Source organism: Megalops cyprinoides, chromosome 9 (assembly GCF_013368585.1).
Source record: "Megalops cyprinoides isolate fMegCyp1 chromosome 9, fMegCyp1.pri, whole genome shotgun sequence".
Classification (NCBI taxonomy): domain Eukaryota; kingdom Metazoa; phylum Chordata; class Actinopteri; order Elopiformes; family Megalopidae; genus Megalops; species Megalops cyprinoides.
In genome coordinates this window covers 6155001-6170176 of record NC_050591.1, presented here as the reverse complement: position 1 = coordinate 6170176, position 15176 = coordinate 6155001, and the positions used below count along the sequence as shown (strand labels likewise).

Here is a 15176-nt window from a genome sequence, read left to right as displayed (position 1 = left end):
GATAAGGGGATGGTATTTTGTTTGGGGGAAGGGAGGGGGTCATCTGGAACTCCAATCAGCGACGTGAGGCCGCTTTAAAAAGGCGTTTCCTTCCCCTCAGCTGCGTGTAAAACAATGCGCGCCTTTGTGGTAGAGCGACAGGCACGCGGAGGCTGCCTGGCGAACTGACGCGCTTCAGGCAACTTTAACTTCAAAGCGAACGGATTCGCACCAGTTCCGAAAACTACCCCATACGGCGCTGCTTCGGTATGCTCTGCAACGAGAACAAAATTCCATTGGTTTCCAAAAGACAAGGAGAAAACAGCAGCATAAACTGCAAATAGCTACTGTTCCCTGTGTTATTTGGAAAATATAAAGGTCGTCGATTTAAAAGTTTTGCGAGACAGACGCTGATGCACGATATATTGCCATCCGAGATTAACAACAGTTCGACGATTTCATTCACAGAGGGCGGCTGTTAAGGATTTGTCTTCAAGTTGCGTTCTATTCATTTTGAAGTGGAAGCAAGAGTAATAATTGGCCATTGGTGGCAAAGCCCCTCAAATAAAAAAAACTGGGTTCAAGGACAACGCGTTTGAATTTAACGTGACCCGAATAAAACCAAAGCAAATTTATTTCATTCGGGTGATATTTTAAAGGCGATGGTGGGCAGACTGAGTTTTAAAAATGTGACTGACGACGATCCTTTGGATATGAGCTGTAAAGCGGAGCGCCCGCTCGACAGCCCGGACTCCGGTCTGCCCCCCAGCCCGAGCCCCAGCGCATGGCTGCAGCCGGTCGGCCCGGAGAAAGGAGCGGTGAGCCTCCGGGCGCAGGACGAGAGACGGGCAGCGCCCGTGGTACGTGTCACATGCAGTGCATGTCAGTTGTGAGATTATTACAGTTCTAATACCATACAATGGTGTCACGATTAGTTCTTGTGATTGCAAATTGAGCGCTTTGGAGGTACTGAAGTGCAGCTGTTTTGGATTTGTAGCCAGGGTTCACAAATTAACAAATTACGTGTCATTTTACGAAGTCTTCGTTTTGTGAAGGTACAACAGTGACTATAGTGCGTAACTTTAAGAACCGCAAGCAGGCTAAAGCTAACTGGCAAGCCGGCAGCAGAAATTGCGGTAACGCTTCCAGGACCTCCAGGGTCAGGAGCCTAACAGGAGCCTAACCAGGCGCTTAACATTTAAAAGTGGCATAGTAACAGTCTGATCATCACCATCTATTTTCTCCTGATGAAATTAACGAACACGTGCTGGGGTGGTTTTCTGTAAACTCGGCAGGATGTTGCAGCAGCTGGAACGGTTCCGCTGCTACACCCATTGTCCTACGGAGAAGGAATCGAGCTGGAGCCGCTGCCGCCGAAAGAAGTCCGGTAACTTGATTCTACTAAATGGTCTTTTTGTGTCATATGTTAGTGTTTATGTCCTCGTTCTGTCTACATTACGGTAGTTTCACTGGTGTTACTTCCAAGCTATTTTTCTTAATTTCTTCATAAAAGTGGCGACAATCTGATCACAAGTGATTAACTTGAGCATGCTGTGAATTCATGAGTGTTCGTCTGAACTGTCTGCCCGTAGATACACATCGTCAGTGCGCTATGACTCCGATCGACACTTCATCCATGACGTGTCTCTGCAGCCCAGAGGTTTGGGACTGGAGTCCTGCAGTCAGACGGTTCTCGTGCTGCCGCACAGCACCTGGCGACGCTACCGGACCCAGCTAGAGCTGCATCCCCGCCTGCGCCCACAGCGCTACCAGAGCACCACTATCGTGTACCCCAAACACGCCCGCGCCATCTACACCACCCAGCTGCGCTACGACTGCCGCAGGTCCGCCAAGCGCTTCCTCTGCAGCGTGGAACTGGAGACCGCAGACGGCAGATACGTCCAGCAGAGTGAAACTGGTCACTGTCCAGTTGGGAATGTCCTCATTGACTGACTCTACGTCACAACTGTCAACCTAACTGCCAGAAAAACAACCAAAAATAAAATAAAAAAAAAAAAAACAGAACACCCAAAATGTGAGTCCTGGGGCATTGGACCTTCAAACAGTCTACAGAACATTCATTAACTTGCATTGCTTGGAAGGTTCTACAGCTGATCTTTTAACTAAGAAAGGCCATGAAATGAAATGGAGGCAGAATTTCAACTGGCTTGGTAATGTGCCTTGGGTATGTGTAGTTTCAGAATTGTGTTTTTGTGGGGGGAGTGTTGAGCTTTTAAGGGAAACTTAGAGGAATGTGAAATGGAAGTGGTGTGAGCACACGCTGGGTGTTTGTCCACACGCTGCAATAATGTGAGTGTGAATGCGTTGCCATATGCTGTTGGACTTAGCCTACACAGTGAGGTTTAGAGGGAAGCAGTGTGGGAATGCCTTTGTCTGGCAGCCACTGCGGTCATTTCCATGCATTTCTTGTTCTTTTCTAGAGTGTGTGTAAATTCTGATGCATGTTAACACACCGGTAGCACTCCAATGAAATGGGGTTTTGGCTCCTAGGCCGAAACCCCATTTCTCTTTAAAGTCACAGAATTTTTTCTGAGCAATTCCCATGTCTAAGAACGTTCAAGTTTTCTATTTTTAAATGCTGCCTTCATTATTACAGCTTTTGTTAGCCATGTTTAGTTTAACATATATTGTGTGACATTTCACAATGTGTTTTCTTGCAGATATCGCCACGTAATAAGGGAAGTTGTGACAGCATGACAGGTCACTTCCTGTTTACATCAGCTTGTTGGAGGTGTCTCTCTGGCCCGTGCACACTGTGTGCTGCGGTATGTGCCGAAAGGACAGTGAGGTTTGACAGGCTAATGCAGGATGCTTCAGCTGCTAAAGGGAGCATGCATTCTGCTCTCCCCATGTTAAGGCTGTAGTGTGTTATGGAGCTTTGTCCTTCTGTAAGCAGTACAAGGATCCACAGTCTGTTCTAAACCCTGAGCCTTGTTCATACGGCCATATAGCTGGTGACCCTTGAGCACTGAACTGAAGTAAGTATGTATGGACTGCCCTTAATTTCAGGGAGAAGCATTGTTTGATATCCATGTGTCCCTTATCTTTCGAGCCAGTCATGATGGATTCAAAAACATTTCAGACTAAATGCCCATTGTATGCTTAATGAACAGGTGAATCTGATGTTTCTTTGGATTGGTCAGTCCTACTGCATACATTATCTCAGTTTCATACCACAGTTGTCAGATGCAGGCTTGTGCCTGCCATGGCTGGTAAGGGAGGCTAAGTTTCACTCTGTGAGTCTGTGAGTGAGTGTGTGAGTAAATGTGGGTGACATTCAAGAAATATTTTATATCTGTAAAGTTGTATCTTTTACTTTTCTGTGCACTTTGGAAATAAATATGAAATGGCTTTTTTACAAATCATTTTGGTTTTTTAATAATAGAATATAAAATTTAAATAATGATTTGAAGGATTTTACACACACACCATAAAATGTCAGATGCTTGTTTCCAGGGTGACTGACAGTACATCTAGTAAAGTGGCATGAAATGTTGTACCAACAGGACACCACTAACCAACCACACATGAAAACGTTTTGATGCTTAACAGATTGCAACCATTACCATTCTAAACACAATGCTAACATAGACCCATATATCTTCCACATAATCGCACATGACGTGAACAAAGGATCACATTTGGACGGGGGCTGAGGGGTGGCCTGAGGAGGTGGGTCTTTGATCTGTGATGGAAGATTTTGCCACATAGGGGCCAAGGAAGACAGCGGACATGATTGAGATATGTGGTTACCATAGAAGGGGATATCATATCTACTGGTGAAGAATGTAGTGGAACCTGGAATTATACTTGTCATGCCAAACAAGTGAAAATATTCCTGTTAAACTGTGGGCAGAGAATTGATTTAGAGCATGGGGAATAGGTCTTGGCAATTGAATTTCACACGTAGTTTTTGTTTGGGATCATTGCGCCCCCTGCAGGATGTGTCACAGAACCTTTTTCAGACCAATATAACTCCCTACAGTATTGGTAACGTTCTTCTATCAAGAGGTCGTTCTCGTTTAATTATACACATCTTTGTTAATTTCTTTATGCCACGTGTCCAGCTTGGTCAATTTTTTAAATCGTAAGTTCCGAGGAAGCACCATCTGATGTATATTTATTGAAAACACAGACAGATGATTCATTCTTTATGGAGTATGACATGTGTTTTGGTTTAATAATATAATAATATGGCAACAGCAACCCATTCATTGGATAATGTCTGAACAAGACCGCACAGCAACTGAGGTCATCTCTGGAAGTACAGTGGATATAAAAAGTCTACACACCGTTATGAAATTGCAGGTTTTTGAAATGTAAAAGACAAATTACATGTCAGACTTTTTCCATGTGTAATGTGATCTTCCAACAAACAAAAATCCAGAGAAAGAAGAGTTATTTGGAACATTTTAAATAAATAATAAAAAAACTACAACACCCTGCTTGCATAAGTCCGCCCAACTAATACTTTGTGGAAGCACCTTTTGCATTTACTACAGCAGCAAGTCTTTGTGAATAAGTCTATTAACTTTGCACATCTAGACTTTGGAATTTTATTCCACTCTTCTTTGCAAAAAGATTCAAGTTCCTTCAAATTGCAAGGGGATCTCCTATGTACAGCTCTCTTTAGGTCATTCCACAGGTTTTCGATGGGATTGAGGTCTGGACTCTCACTGGGCCATTCAAAGCCTTTGATTTTCCTTTTCTGAAGCCATGCCTTGGTCAACTTGGATGTGTGCTTTGGGTCATTGTCATGTTGGAATGTGAAATTCCTCTTCATCTTCAGCTTTCTGACAGAGGTTTTGTGCCAAAATATCTTGATATTTAGAGCTGTTCATTATCCCATCTGTCTTGAAAAGAGCCCCTGACCCAGCTGAAGAGAAGTAGCCCCAAAGCATGATACTACCACCACCAGGCTTCAAAGTCAGTATGGTGTTCCTTGGATGATGAACTTTATTGGCTTTGCACCAAACATATCTTTTACAATTTAGGCAAAAAATTCAATCTTTGTCTCGTCAGACCACAGCACATTTTTCCACATGGTTTGGGGTGACTGAATGAATCTTTTGGCATAATTTAGATGGGCTTGGATGTTCCTTTTTGTAAGGAAGGGTTTCCGTCTTGCCACCCTACCCCATAGCCCAGACATGTGCAGAATACAAGAGATGGTGGTCACATGCAAGGAGTGACCGGTACCTGCCAGAAATTCCTGTAGCTCCTTCAGTGTTGCTGTTGGCCTCTTGGTAGCCTCTCTGGTAAGGTTTCTCCTCGTCCTCTCATCAACTTTGGAGGGTCTTCAATCTTTGCAATGTTTCTGTTTTACCACATTTTCTCCACTTATTCATGATGATTTTGACAGTGCTCCATGGTACATCCAGTGCCTTCAATATTCTTTTAAATCCATCTCCTGACTGGTACTTTTCAACAATGAGCTCCTGCAGTTTCTTTGGCAACTCTTTGCAGACCATGGCTCTCCCTGTAGGGTGCAACCCCAGACATTCAAGCAAATCCTTCAGCAACAGTTGACTTTAATTTGGGCTTAATCAGAATCATTCATTGATGGCAGGTATATGCTGTTTACCTACACGCATGATTTTGAATGTGATTGGGTAGCTTTGAACACAGCTAGAGCCCCCATTATGAAAGGGTGTGCAGACTTATGCATTCAGGATGTGTATGTTCCTAATAATTAACTATCTGTTTTTTTCTCTGGATTTTTGTCTATTGGAAGATCACATTACACATGGAAAAAGTCTGACATTTACATTGTTGTTATTTCTGTCTTTACATTTCAAAAAACTGCAATTTCATAAGGGTGTGTAGACTTCCTATATCCACTGTAGAGACTAAACATTTAACATTGCATCATAAAGAAGCTTGTGACTTGCTTCTTAACAGTGCCCGGAAAACACCGTATTCTTGAGAGTGTTTAGTTTTCTCTACGTAACTAAAATATATTTTAGTAACACCTTTAGAAACGCCTTTAGCAGAAACACTTTTGATACGACGACATAGAAACCGCCAACAGTTTTACTTTGTTGATGACATATTTTGTATCATTCAAAATGAATTAAATGTCTGTGCATCTTCTCTTTAACTTCTCTCCGGGATTTTTTTTTTTTGTTTTAGAAATTGCTTTGACTAAACTAAAGCTAAAGTTGGTAACATCATTACACAGTCACTGTGATTATCCAAACGATAGCAGCAATGATTTAATTTAAATCTCTTATATGTCTTGCCAATTAACGTTTTTATAGCCAGTTTCCGATAGGATCGGATGATATATAAAAATATAGCAAATATGACGGTGAAAACTATGGCCCCGAAATGTATGAAATGCATGAAGAAATGTAAAAAGAAATGCATAAAGAAATGTAAAAACAAGAAGAAATGCATAAAGAAATGTAAAAACAAGAAGAAATGCATAAAGAAATGCATAAAGAAATGTAAAAAGAAGAAGTGCATGAAGAAATGCATAAAGAAATGTAAAAACAAGAAGAAATGCATATAATTTTTCGAGTCATTTATTTATTTATTTTTGATTTAGGCAGTTCTGGTCCTCCATATCTTAAACCAGAGCAAAAAACAATGGGTTTGGCTTAACCCAGCAACGTTGTGCCCTCCCCCGGAACTGTACGTAATGGAGGGCGTGGCATACGCGGGACAAGTTAGGGCAAAACATTGTAGTTCTGCAAGTAACCACGAGTACCATCGGGAAGGCTGTCAATGTCGCTGCGTTGGTGTTGGTCGTCTGAGCGTCGCTGTATCCGTGTTTAACAGAAGAACGCTGCATTTCGTGACAGCAGCACCGCAGGATTAGGTCTAACGCGACAGAATAAATATGCTTACTAGGCCTACTAAACGCAGGAATCAAAGAGATCTGCCGAGCTCGCTCAGCCCTTGTGATTACTGAAAATTTCAAGTTTGTCAACATGAATCCAGCAACAGCTGAACCCCCTGGCGACTGGGGCGACATAAGTGACGCAGAATTACTGAACGTAGAGTCAGAGCACCTCGACACAGGTAAGGGGTTCTGTCTTGTATTTTGAATGCTTCAGCTCCATACACTAAACTGAATTCTAAGTGAAGCGTCGCTCTCCGGAATGCATGGAACGAGCGTTCTGAAGGTGTTTTAAACCAGTGACAATATTATATGACATTAATCTGGCATAATTATATTGTTTTGGATCTCATTTAGGTCTTTGAAAATACAAACTGGATTAATGTTCACATTCTGTTAACGTCACAAAACTAATTTAATTTCAGCGCTTCCCCATCCGGATTCGCACTCGGAATTGTCAGAGAAAATCCATGATCCCGGGAAACAGTAGGTTCTGTTCCTTACTTCAGACCATGAAATTTATTAGGCGGAGCATTTACTTTACAGTTCAGTCTGGGTATTCAGGTACTTCCTTCATTTTCTAATCTGATCTGTTTTACTTCATCCTGATTATTGTCAGTTTGCCCCGGCTCAGGCTGTAATTGCTTTTGGTTCTCCTTTATTTATCGTGTAACAGTATGCTGAGTGTGCGCACTGGTTGTGAGGAACTTTGTTACTATACTGACGGTTACTTTGCTGACTGTGTAACAGAGCGGAGCAGAGGCCGGCTCGGGTAATTGCTGTGGGATCCAGTGGTGTCGGTCGCACCCCTCAGAAGAGGAAGAGACCAGGGCCTGGGCGAAGTCCGATGGAGCGTTTCTCACGCAGACACCTGAGCGTGACGCAGGTGTGCGGGCAGACCTGGTGCGAACTGCAGGTGGCCTATGGCCTCGAGCTGCCTCACCTGATGAGGAGAGAAGGGGAGAGGGCGGAGGTGAAGGCAGGGGCCAGCATTCACATGGCCAGAGGTAAACACAGGTGTTGGACAAAGCCAGAGGATCAGAGAGGAAGCTGTCAATGCCTTTTGCTCATTGCGCATGATGACTTTAATTCTTACTGTCACGCCTGCTTTTATAAAATTTGTCTACTCTGTTTATTTCAGTTTTAGCACTAATAAAGCATTCTCCTTACTAAAATAAACACCACTCTACAGACAGTGATTACTTTCCCTTCAGGTCATCAAGATGCTGTGGGACAATAACTACTTACAAACTTTTGCTTCCTTAGCTAATGTAATTAGCTAGTTAGTAATTTGTGCTAGGTCTAAGTGCTAAGTTTGCCCTTATGGAATCTTGGCACAAAACAGTTGCGAAACTTATACTGCAGTAATTCTCCATAAAAGGTACCAGTGGGTGGGGCCTCTGTGCCTTGCTCTGCTACAATTGGCCCGCTGTGCATGGATGGAACTGAAATAAGTTGTATGTGACCGTTCCTCTTTCCTCAGAGCTGGAGGTCCACGACGTGGTGCCAGTGTGCACCCAGAGCAGGGAGGATCGCCAGGCTATCACCTTCCTCAATTTCCTCAGTGCAATGCCCACTCTGCAGGCAGGTACGGTACAGGTGACCAGGCAGCATCTAAACCATGCTGCTATCTTACCAGAGCTCTTACCTATGTGTGACGCCTTCTGGAGGACAGGCTGTATCTACCATATCCATGCTTAAAGCTTATGCCACTCAAGAACACTGTCTCATAGAGATGAGAAATGAGTGTAACTATTAGTGAAATATTACATTCATGAAATGAAGAACACTTGCACCAGAGTCCTGATCTGGCAAGCGTTCTGTCTTCCTGCTAACCCCCCCCCCCCCCCCCCCCCCACCAGACTCCGGGTGAAAGGCTGTTTAAGGTGCTAATTTTAGGGTGCTGTGATCTCCTTGTTATACACAGCAGTGATAAAAGAGGTTACACATTCTTGTTTGTGATTTTTACAGTATACACACTGTTTCTTAGGGGACCGGGTTCAAGAGTTGCCTGTATTTGGGGTGCTGGAGGATGTGTTCTTGGTTGGTGTGATTGATGAGCTGTGCTACACTGATAAGGGTGAGCTGGCCCTGAATGAGCTGAAGACACGCAAACAAAATTGCCTGCCTACCCCTGCTCAGGTCAAGGGTCACAACTTACAGGTGCGTGGATACGGCCGCTTACATCATCATCACAGACACAGTCATCACAAACCTGTTCATCACAGACACAGTCATCCAGCATCACAAACGTCTTCATTACTGACATCATCATCACAATCCTGGTCATCACAGACATGTTCAGTACAGACACGTTCAGCATCACAAACCTGTTTATCACAGACACATTCATTGTGACATTATCATCACAAACACACTTGCCATCATCACATTGTGTGACTGTGCTGACTTGCTCATTCTGGTGGTGCTGTGTTGCAGGTAGGACTGTACAAGCTCCTGTTTGATTCGCTGGTCCGGGGAGAGCTTACAAGAGAGCAAGTGATCACCCACCTACAATTACGCCCACAGCGTGCTCTAGGGGCAGGAGTACTGGAGCATGCTGCGAAATTGGATCTTCAGGTGTCTACATTTGGAGATCTGTTGGACGTGCTCATACTGAATCTGAATTACTGTGAGCTGCCACCTATTGATCTATTGAGATTAGAGTACTGCCACCAGGGTTCCGGCTCACTCATTGAGTACCAGGATGTCCCATTCTCTGAGCCCCTGCTGAGGGCGGAGCTCCGGTATTACCTATCCTATTGGACTGGTCATAGGGAGCCCAGGGGTGTGGACATTGAGGAGGCTTGGAAATGCACCTACTGCTCATTCAAGGGCCACTGTGAGTGGAAATGGGAGGGGTTACAACGCACTGTGACCACACCTAATGACAAGACACTCACTGACCACACTGGCCAACAAAACTCACTGATTGATGACCACAACCATCAACAAAATCCAATGAGTACAGTGACCACACCCACTGATGAGACACTCACACAAGCACCTGTGTGACTCATGTTATATTGTTGTAATATTTCTCACATGTTCCTTATGATGCAGCTGTGAAGGGTCCATGGCAGTGGCCTTAGCAGGTTTTATAAGCTTCAGTGTTTTTATTTTTTTATATATGACCAGGGGCGCACTGTCAGGAGAGGCAAACCAGACAAATGTTTGGGGCCCCCCAAAAAAATTTGGGAAAAGGGGCCCCCGATCGCCACTCATATTGGCACATTTTGCAAGGCACTATACAGTGCACCACCGTTGCCCCAAAAATCCCCTAAGTGGGGCCCCTTCTAGCTACTGTATGACAGCTGGATACTGTTAGTTAGGACAGTCAGCTAGCTGCCTGTAACTGTCATGCATACAACGTTAGTTGTAACCGTCAGTGCAATGAAACAAGCATACCTTTCTGGTCACCTGAAATGAAAGAAAAAATGAGAAGAGGAGGAAAAACGACACCAGGACAGTGGTAAGTGGATATAATTATGGTAAATAAATACACCATGATTAGATTGATTTTACTTTATAGCCTACTGTCTGTGCAGGCAAATGTGCTAACGTTAGCTAGGTAGGTAATGTGTCAGTTCATCTCATTAAGCATTACTGTTCTGATGAGTCACAGCTTGTGGCAACATCTCTTAAAACACTTATTTTCTAATCATTTGACAAGTGTTATTTGCTATTTGCAAAATTACACACAGATATAGGCTATGAAAAAGCAAGTCACAAGTTAATTTAGGTTTTTACAGCATCTGAGTGATACGCAACCTACTAGCAAACTTTTACATATGGTATTGATAGCTGGCTAGCTATCACTAGCTAACTATCCAGCTAGCTCACTGAGTTTACCTAGCTAACAAAACATTTTTAAAGTTAACTAGCGACTCGTTTGTTATGTATTTAGTTAACATCTGAGTACAAAATACAAATAGTTAATATACATTTATAATAAACCCTTTAAAGAAAGATGCATGATACGCTAATGTAGAAAATTGTGCTTGCATATGAGACACCTTGATGGTTAAGTTAGGTAATGTGTAGTAGATATGTTAGCTTAGCTTCACATTGCGAGCCAGTTAGTGAGTTAACTTAGGAAGCATAGTCTCATTTTAGAACTTGATGGGCTTCTTTGCCTGGGTCCCTCCAGAGTTTAGGATTACCACTACTATTACCATACGGCTCTCTCTGCTAAATCAGCTGCATGCAGGGATCAGGACCACTGGGATACAGTCATTCCTTTATTAAAACTGTTTAAAAAACCCCATGTACACAGATCAATTTGAGCTAACTTGTGGCATGAAATATGGACCTAAATGAAGCGAGTCATGCATATTTAATGAAAAAAACTGAATTTAAATGCAGTGTATCTCAGACCCCATGCTAATTATCGTCGTGCTGAGAATGTAAAACAGCAGAGAAAAAGTGCTGACGTGCTTCTCCGGTCCTGCCTCAGTCTTAAGAGCAATTGCAGAGGTGCATCTAAGAGAGTGGGGATTCTGCAGCCTGCACTGTCTGTTTGTATGAAGAGCTAAGGAGGTTTCACACCTTGAGAATGAATTGAATAGGTAAGGCCCCATAGAGGCTAGGCATAAGATGATCAGCTCATGACATGATGCATTTCACAGTGATATGAAAATGATATCACGTGATATGAAATCATCACAAAATGAGAGTTCCCCTAAAATGCTGACAGAGCAAAAATATAACATGACTGACAAGTTTTGTTGGTTATTGTATCTATTTATATATCAAACCTGTATCATTTTCATCAAACAGATCCATAATTGGCTGAACTTAAAGTTAACTACCTAGCTACGTAAAAAAGAGGGACCAAATTTAATTATTTGTATTGATTACATGAAACCACTAATGAAAGTACTACCTAAGTTGTTACCATTATGTTAGGAATATTACAATAGCAACAGTATCTGGACAGTGCTGCTGGATTTGCTAGCTAGTCAGTGAATGGGCAGGCACATCTCTATTGAGGTCATCGGAGTGACCCACAGGTGTGTCGCGAGCCACTAGAGGGCACTAAAGTGGCAGGAACAGAGGACTGTGGCTGATAAAACCAACTTCACCCCCGGGACCACAGAGCAGTTGTGTTTTACCGCTGCAGACTCTCAGTCATACACAGCTCAGACTCGAACCCGAGTCCAGACTGGAACAAGCATCTTGGCTGACCGAGCAGCTCAGGAGAGACAGCAGATCTGAAATGAAAAGAACTGAACAAAGTCATCCTGTTTGAGCGTCACCTCAGCGGACTTGCACATAGCTACCGCAAGGACCTGCTTCCTGTGTATAATCTCTTAAATCTTGTCCAGAATGCAGGTCACCTCACTGTTCCTAAAATATGAGAAACAGCAGCTGCCCTATAGTGGAACAGCCAACTCCCTTGGGCAAAATACTTAATCCAGAATTACCTCAGTAAATATCCAGCTGTATAAAGAGATAACATGTAACCTGTGTAAGTAACTTTGGATAAGAGCGGCTGCTAAATGACAATAATATAGTGTAATGCACTTCAATATGCCAGGAACTCTGAAAGTATCAATTCTGGGTTAAAAGGCACCTTTTCAGAATGTCTTATGATTCATTTTTACAGTTTATATGAGTGCTCTGATATTGTGATTACTTTTATTCTCCATGTAACCTTTTTAATTTTGTTTTTGTTGCTCATCTCTCTGAAATGTAAGACAATGCAAGAAATTAAATGCATCACATGAATAAAATTTGATTGGATCTGCTTGTGATCATTGGATAGAAAGCTAGTTAACCGGCTGTGTTTGAGACAAAGGAGAGTTTGAAGCTGAGGCACTTTTTCACTGTTTCCAACAGGGAGCAGAGCTTCAGACTGCAGTCCTGCTGATCACCATCAAGTTGCAGAAACACCAAGCTGACTTTTTTCTTTCTATGTGAAATGTGGTCCCATATGTCTGTCTTATAAGCTGTATGATGAAGTATATTATTGATAAAAGCATCTTACAGGTTTGCCTTGGAAGATAAGTTATTTGATTTTGTTTGAATATAAACGAGGACAATTTTTTGAACATGAAACTAATTAAATCTGGGTCCATTACTGACCTATGTTGTCCACCAGGTGGTGCTGTAGTAGCAAATTTGATTCTTATTTCACACCCTGGTTAGGAAAAGGCAACATTTTCACAGGTAGGCTACATAGCAGTCACACTGAGATTATACTTGCAGTCAAATTTAATTTTAGAGTCTACCTGTGTGGCGGGCAGATGAAATATGAGAACACATTTGCACATACAGCTTTGCTGTTGTATTCTGAAAATCTGAGTGACCTTTTCTGAAAATTTCATTCCTCACAAATATTACCTCGTAATTTCTCTTTAGTTGAAGAAATTGCAGTTGGTAATAATGTGTCAGACGTATTTCGTATTGAGATGATACTTGCTCACTTTGCAGATGGTGATGTGTTTTCATCTGGGCAGCTGGGGGAGGGGTTTAGCACCTCAGGAGTTTGGCATTTAAAACTATGGAAACGCTGTCTCACTCTGGGCTCAGACCTTAGAGACTCAAAGCCTTCAGAATGATTTAATGTTTTAGGGGGAGTGGTGTGTGTGTGTGTGTGTGTGTGTGTGTGTGTGTGTGTGTGTGTGTGTGTGTGGGTGTGTGTGTGTGTGTGTGTGCTGTCTTAGGGCAATCTGTATGTGTGTGTGGGTGTGGGTGTGTGAGTGCCGTGTGATGATGAGTGGTGTGTACTGTTCTGTTGTGTGGGTCTTGCTTTGCTTTGTTGGTTGTTAGAGCTAGAATGATGGCTTTTCTACAAAGGCACCAGAAAATGAACCAATTTCAGGAGGAACATTGATGACAGAGAGAGAGAGCCATAAAGAATTACAGTGTGTACCTCAATAACACTGACATGAGTGTAGGTGTAATCTCTGCCTCTGATTTGCACAGATCTTTCCTAGGGGACCTGCACTGTGTCCAAGTTGTGAGGGATAGCAGGCTGCCCACTTCAATAAAGGACTCATTGGCTGTTATGCATTGACCAATTGGAGCAGGCGGTAGCATGGCCCGTGTAGTATAATGTGTTTGCTCTCCTGGGTGGTGAATCCCCCTCCCTCTCCAGAGGCATTAATGTTGCTCCTCCGGCTTTAATGATGCTCTTTCGGGCTCTTAAAAGCTCTCCGGCTTTCCGTTCTCTCAGCTCTGGAGAAATAGAGTGCTCTCTCCACGTAAGCACTTAGTCACCTGAAACTGCTGCTAAGTAAGGCCTCGTAATGAGGAACAAAAGCTGGGAGCTGTACGACCTGTCAGCTCGACTGTGCGCAGCGCAGTGATGATGGAAGGAAAACTCTGGGGAGAATGTTTATTAAACATGAGAGATGCAGGCTATGACCAATACATAAATGCCATCGTCCTTGTAGTGAGGATTTTGTAAAAATGCGTATTTTTCTTGATAGAATTCAGAGAGATAAGAGATGCTGCAGATGAAAGGAATGTTGCGCCGGAACCTTTCTCAGACCTTTCTGAGATGGTTTTACATCTATATGTCCAAACACTCTGACCTTATTGCCACGGTCTGGTGAAGTGATATATTTTCTGTGGTCTGAGGCGTAAAGCCATGCTTTGCTACCGAAAAATAGTTTTTGCAAGAGATTAGTACAGCTTTACACCTGCGCGATTCTGCCCTCTCCTCAAAGCAGAGTCCACTGAGGTCGAGCAGTAACCTTTCATCTGGGGGTAGAGTTGGATTTCACATCAGCTGTAGCAGGTGCAGTCAGCTCTGTTTGATTTCACAACCTGCTGATTTCCTCATTGCTGGGGGATTGGGTACTATAGTAGCAATGGAGGAGATTTTTCATAATGAAGTTTTATGAAGCGGTTTTGGAAGAAATGTTTGGTAAAGTGGGGAGGGACGCTACAGTAGGTAGGACAGAGCTGATTTCCTGTTGGTTGGAATTCTGACAGCTGTTGCCTTGGAGACTGAAAATGCTGAAAACTGAGAAATGAAAACACTGCATTTTGTCCTTGCACCCTAGGGGTACTGTGGTGTACTCCAATAGACAGGGTGGGGTATCACGGTCACCCTGCCCACCAAAGAGTCACGCTCAGTCTGGCACAAGGATGAAAAGAATGTTTAGTGAGGCACAGAGCTCTTTATCTCCAGGGGCTCACAGAGTGTGTGTGTATGTGTGTGTGCGTGTGTGTGTGTGTGTGTGTGTGTGTGTGTGTGTGTGTGTGTGTGTGTGTGTGTGTGTGTGTGTGTGTGAAAAACAGGTAACTATCACAGGTGAGTAACCAACACAACCAAGTAACTATCATAGGTAGGTAACCTTCACAATCAAGTAAGTATCAC

General features: G+C 43.1%; 2 protein-coding genes across 2 annotated transcripts; both read left to right on the top strand.

Moving 5' to 3' along the window:
- The first annotated feature begins 128 nt into the window (after nucleotides 1–128).
- On the top strand, nucleotides 129–2203 carry rflnb (refilin B). The gene is made up of 3 exons (XM_036537424.1): nucleotides 129–852; nucleotides 1285–1366; nucleotides 1572–2203. The coding sequence occupies exons 1-3, from the start codon at nucleotides 642–644 to the stop codon at nucleotides 1930–1932; spliced, it is 654 nt and encodes a 217-aa protein (XP_036393317.1). The 5' UTR covers nucleotides 129–641; the 3' UTR covers nucleotides 1933–2203.
- A 4526-nt stretch (nucleotides 2204–6729) lies between these two features.
- Nucleotides 6730–10006, top strand: exo5 (exonuclease 5). The gene is made up of 6 exons (XM_036537520.1): nucleotides 6730–7026; nucleotides 7270–7330; nucleotides 7595–7851; nucleotides 8328–8432; nucleotides 8835–9007; nucleotides 9284–10006. Exons 1-6 carry the CDS (start codon nucleotides 6936–6938, stop codon nucleotides 9857–9859), a joined length of 1263 nt encoding a protein of 420 aa, XP_036393413.1. The 5' UTR covers nucleotides 6730–6935; the 3' UTR covers nucleotides 9860–10006.
- The last annotated feature ends 5170 nt before the right edge of the window (nucleotides 10007–15176 follow it).

Excerpts from the sequence above, each read along its gene's own strand:
- rflnb (XM_036537424.1), top strand. The coding sequence starts at position 642 with ATGGTGGGCAGACTGAGTTTTAAAAATGTGACTGACGACGATCCTTTG. Across the intron at positions 853-1,284 it reads GCCCGTGGTACGTGTCACAT|CAGCTGGAACGGTTCCGCTG; the intron begins GCAGTGCATGTC and ends AGGATGTTGCAG. Across the intron at positions 1,367-1,571 it reads CTGCCGCCGAAAGAAGTCCG|ATACACATCGTCAGTGCGCT; the intron begins GTAACTTGATTC and ends GTCTGCCCGTAG.
- exo5 (XM_036537520.1), top strand. The coding sequence starts at position 6,936 with ATGAATCCAGCAACAGCTGAACCCCCTGGCGACTGGGGCGACATAAGT. Across the intron at positions 7,852-8,327 it reads CAGCATTCACATGGCCAGAG|AGCTGGAGGTCCACGACGTG; the intron begins GTAAACACAGGT and ends CTCTTTCCTCAG. Across the intron at positions 8,433-8,834 it reads AATGCCCACTCTGCAGGCAG|GGGACCGGGTTCAAGAGTTG; the intron begins GTACGGTACAGG and ends ACTGTTTCTTAG.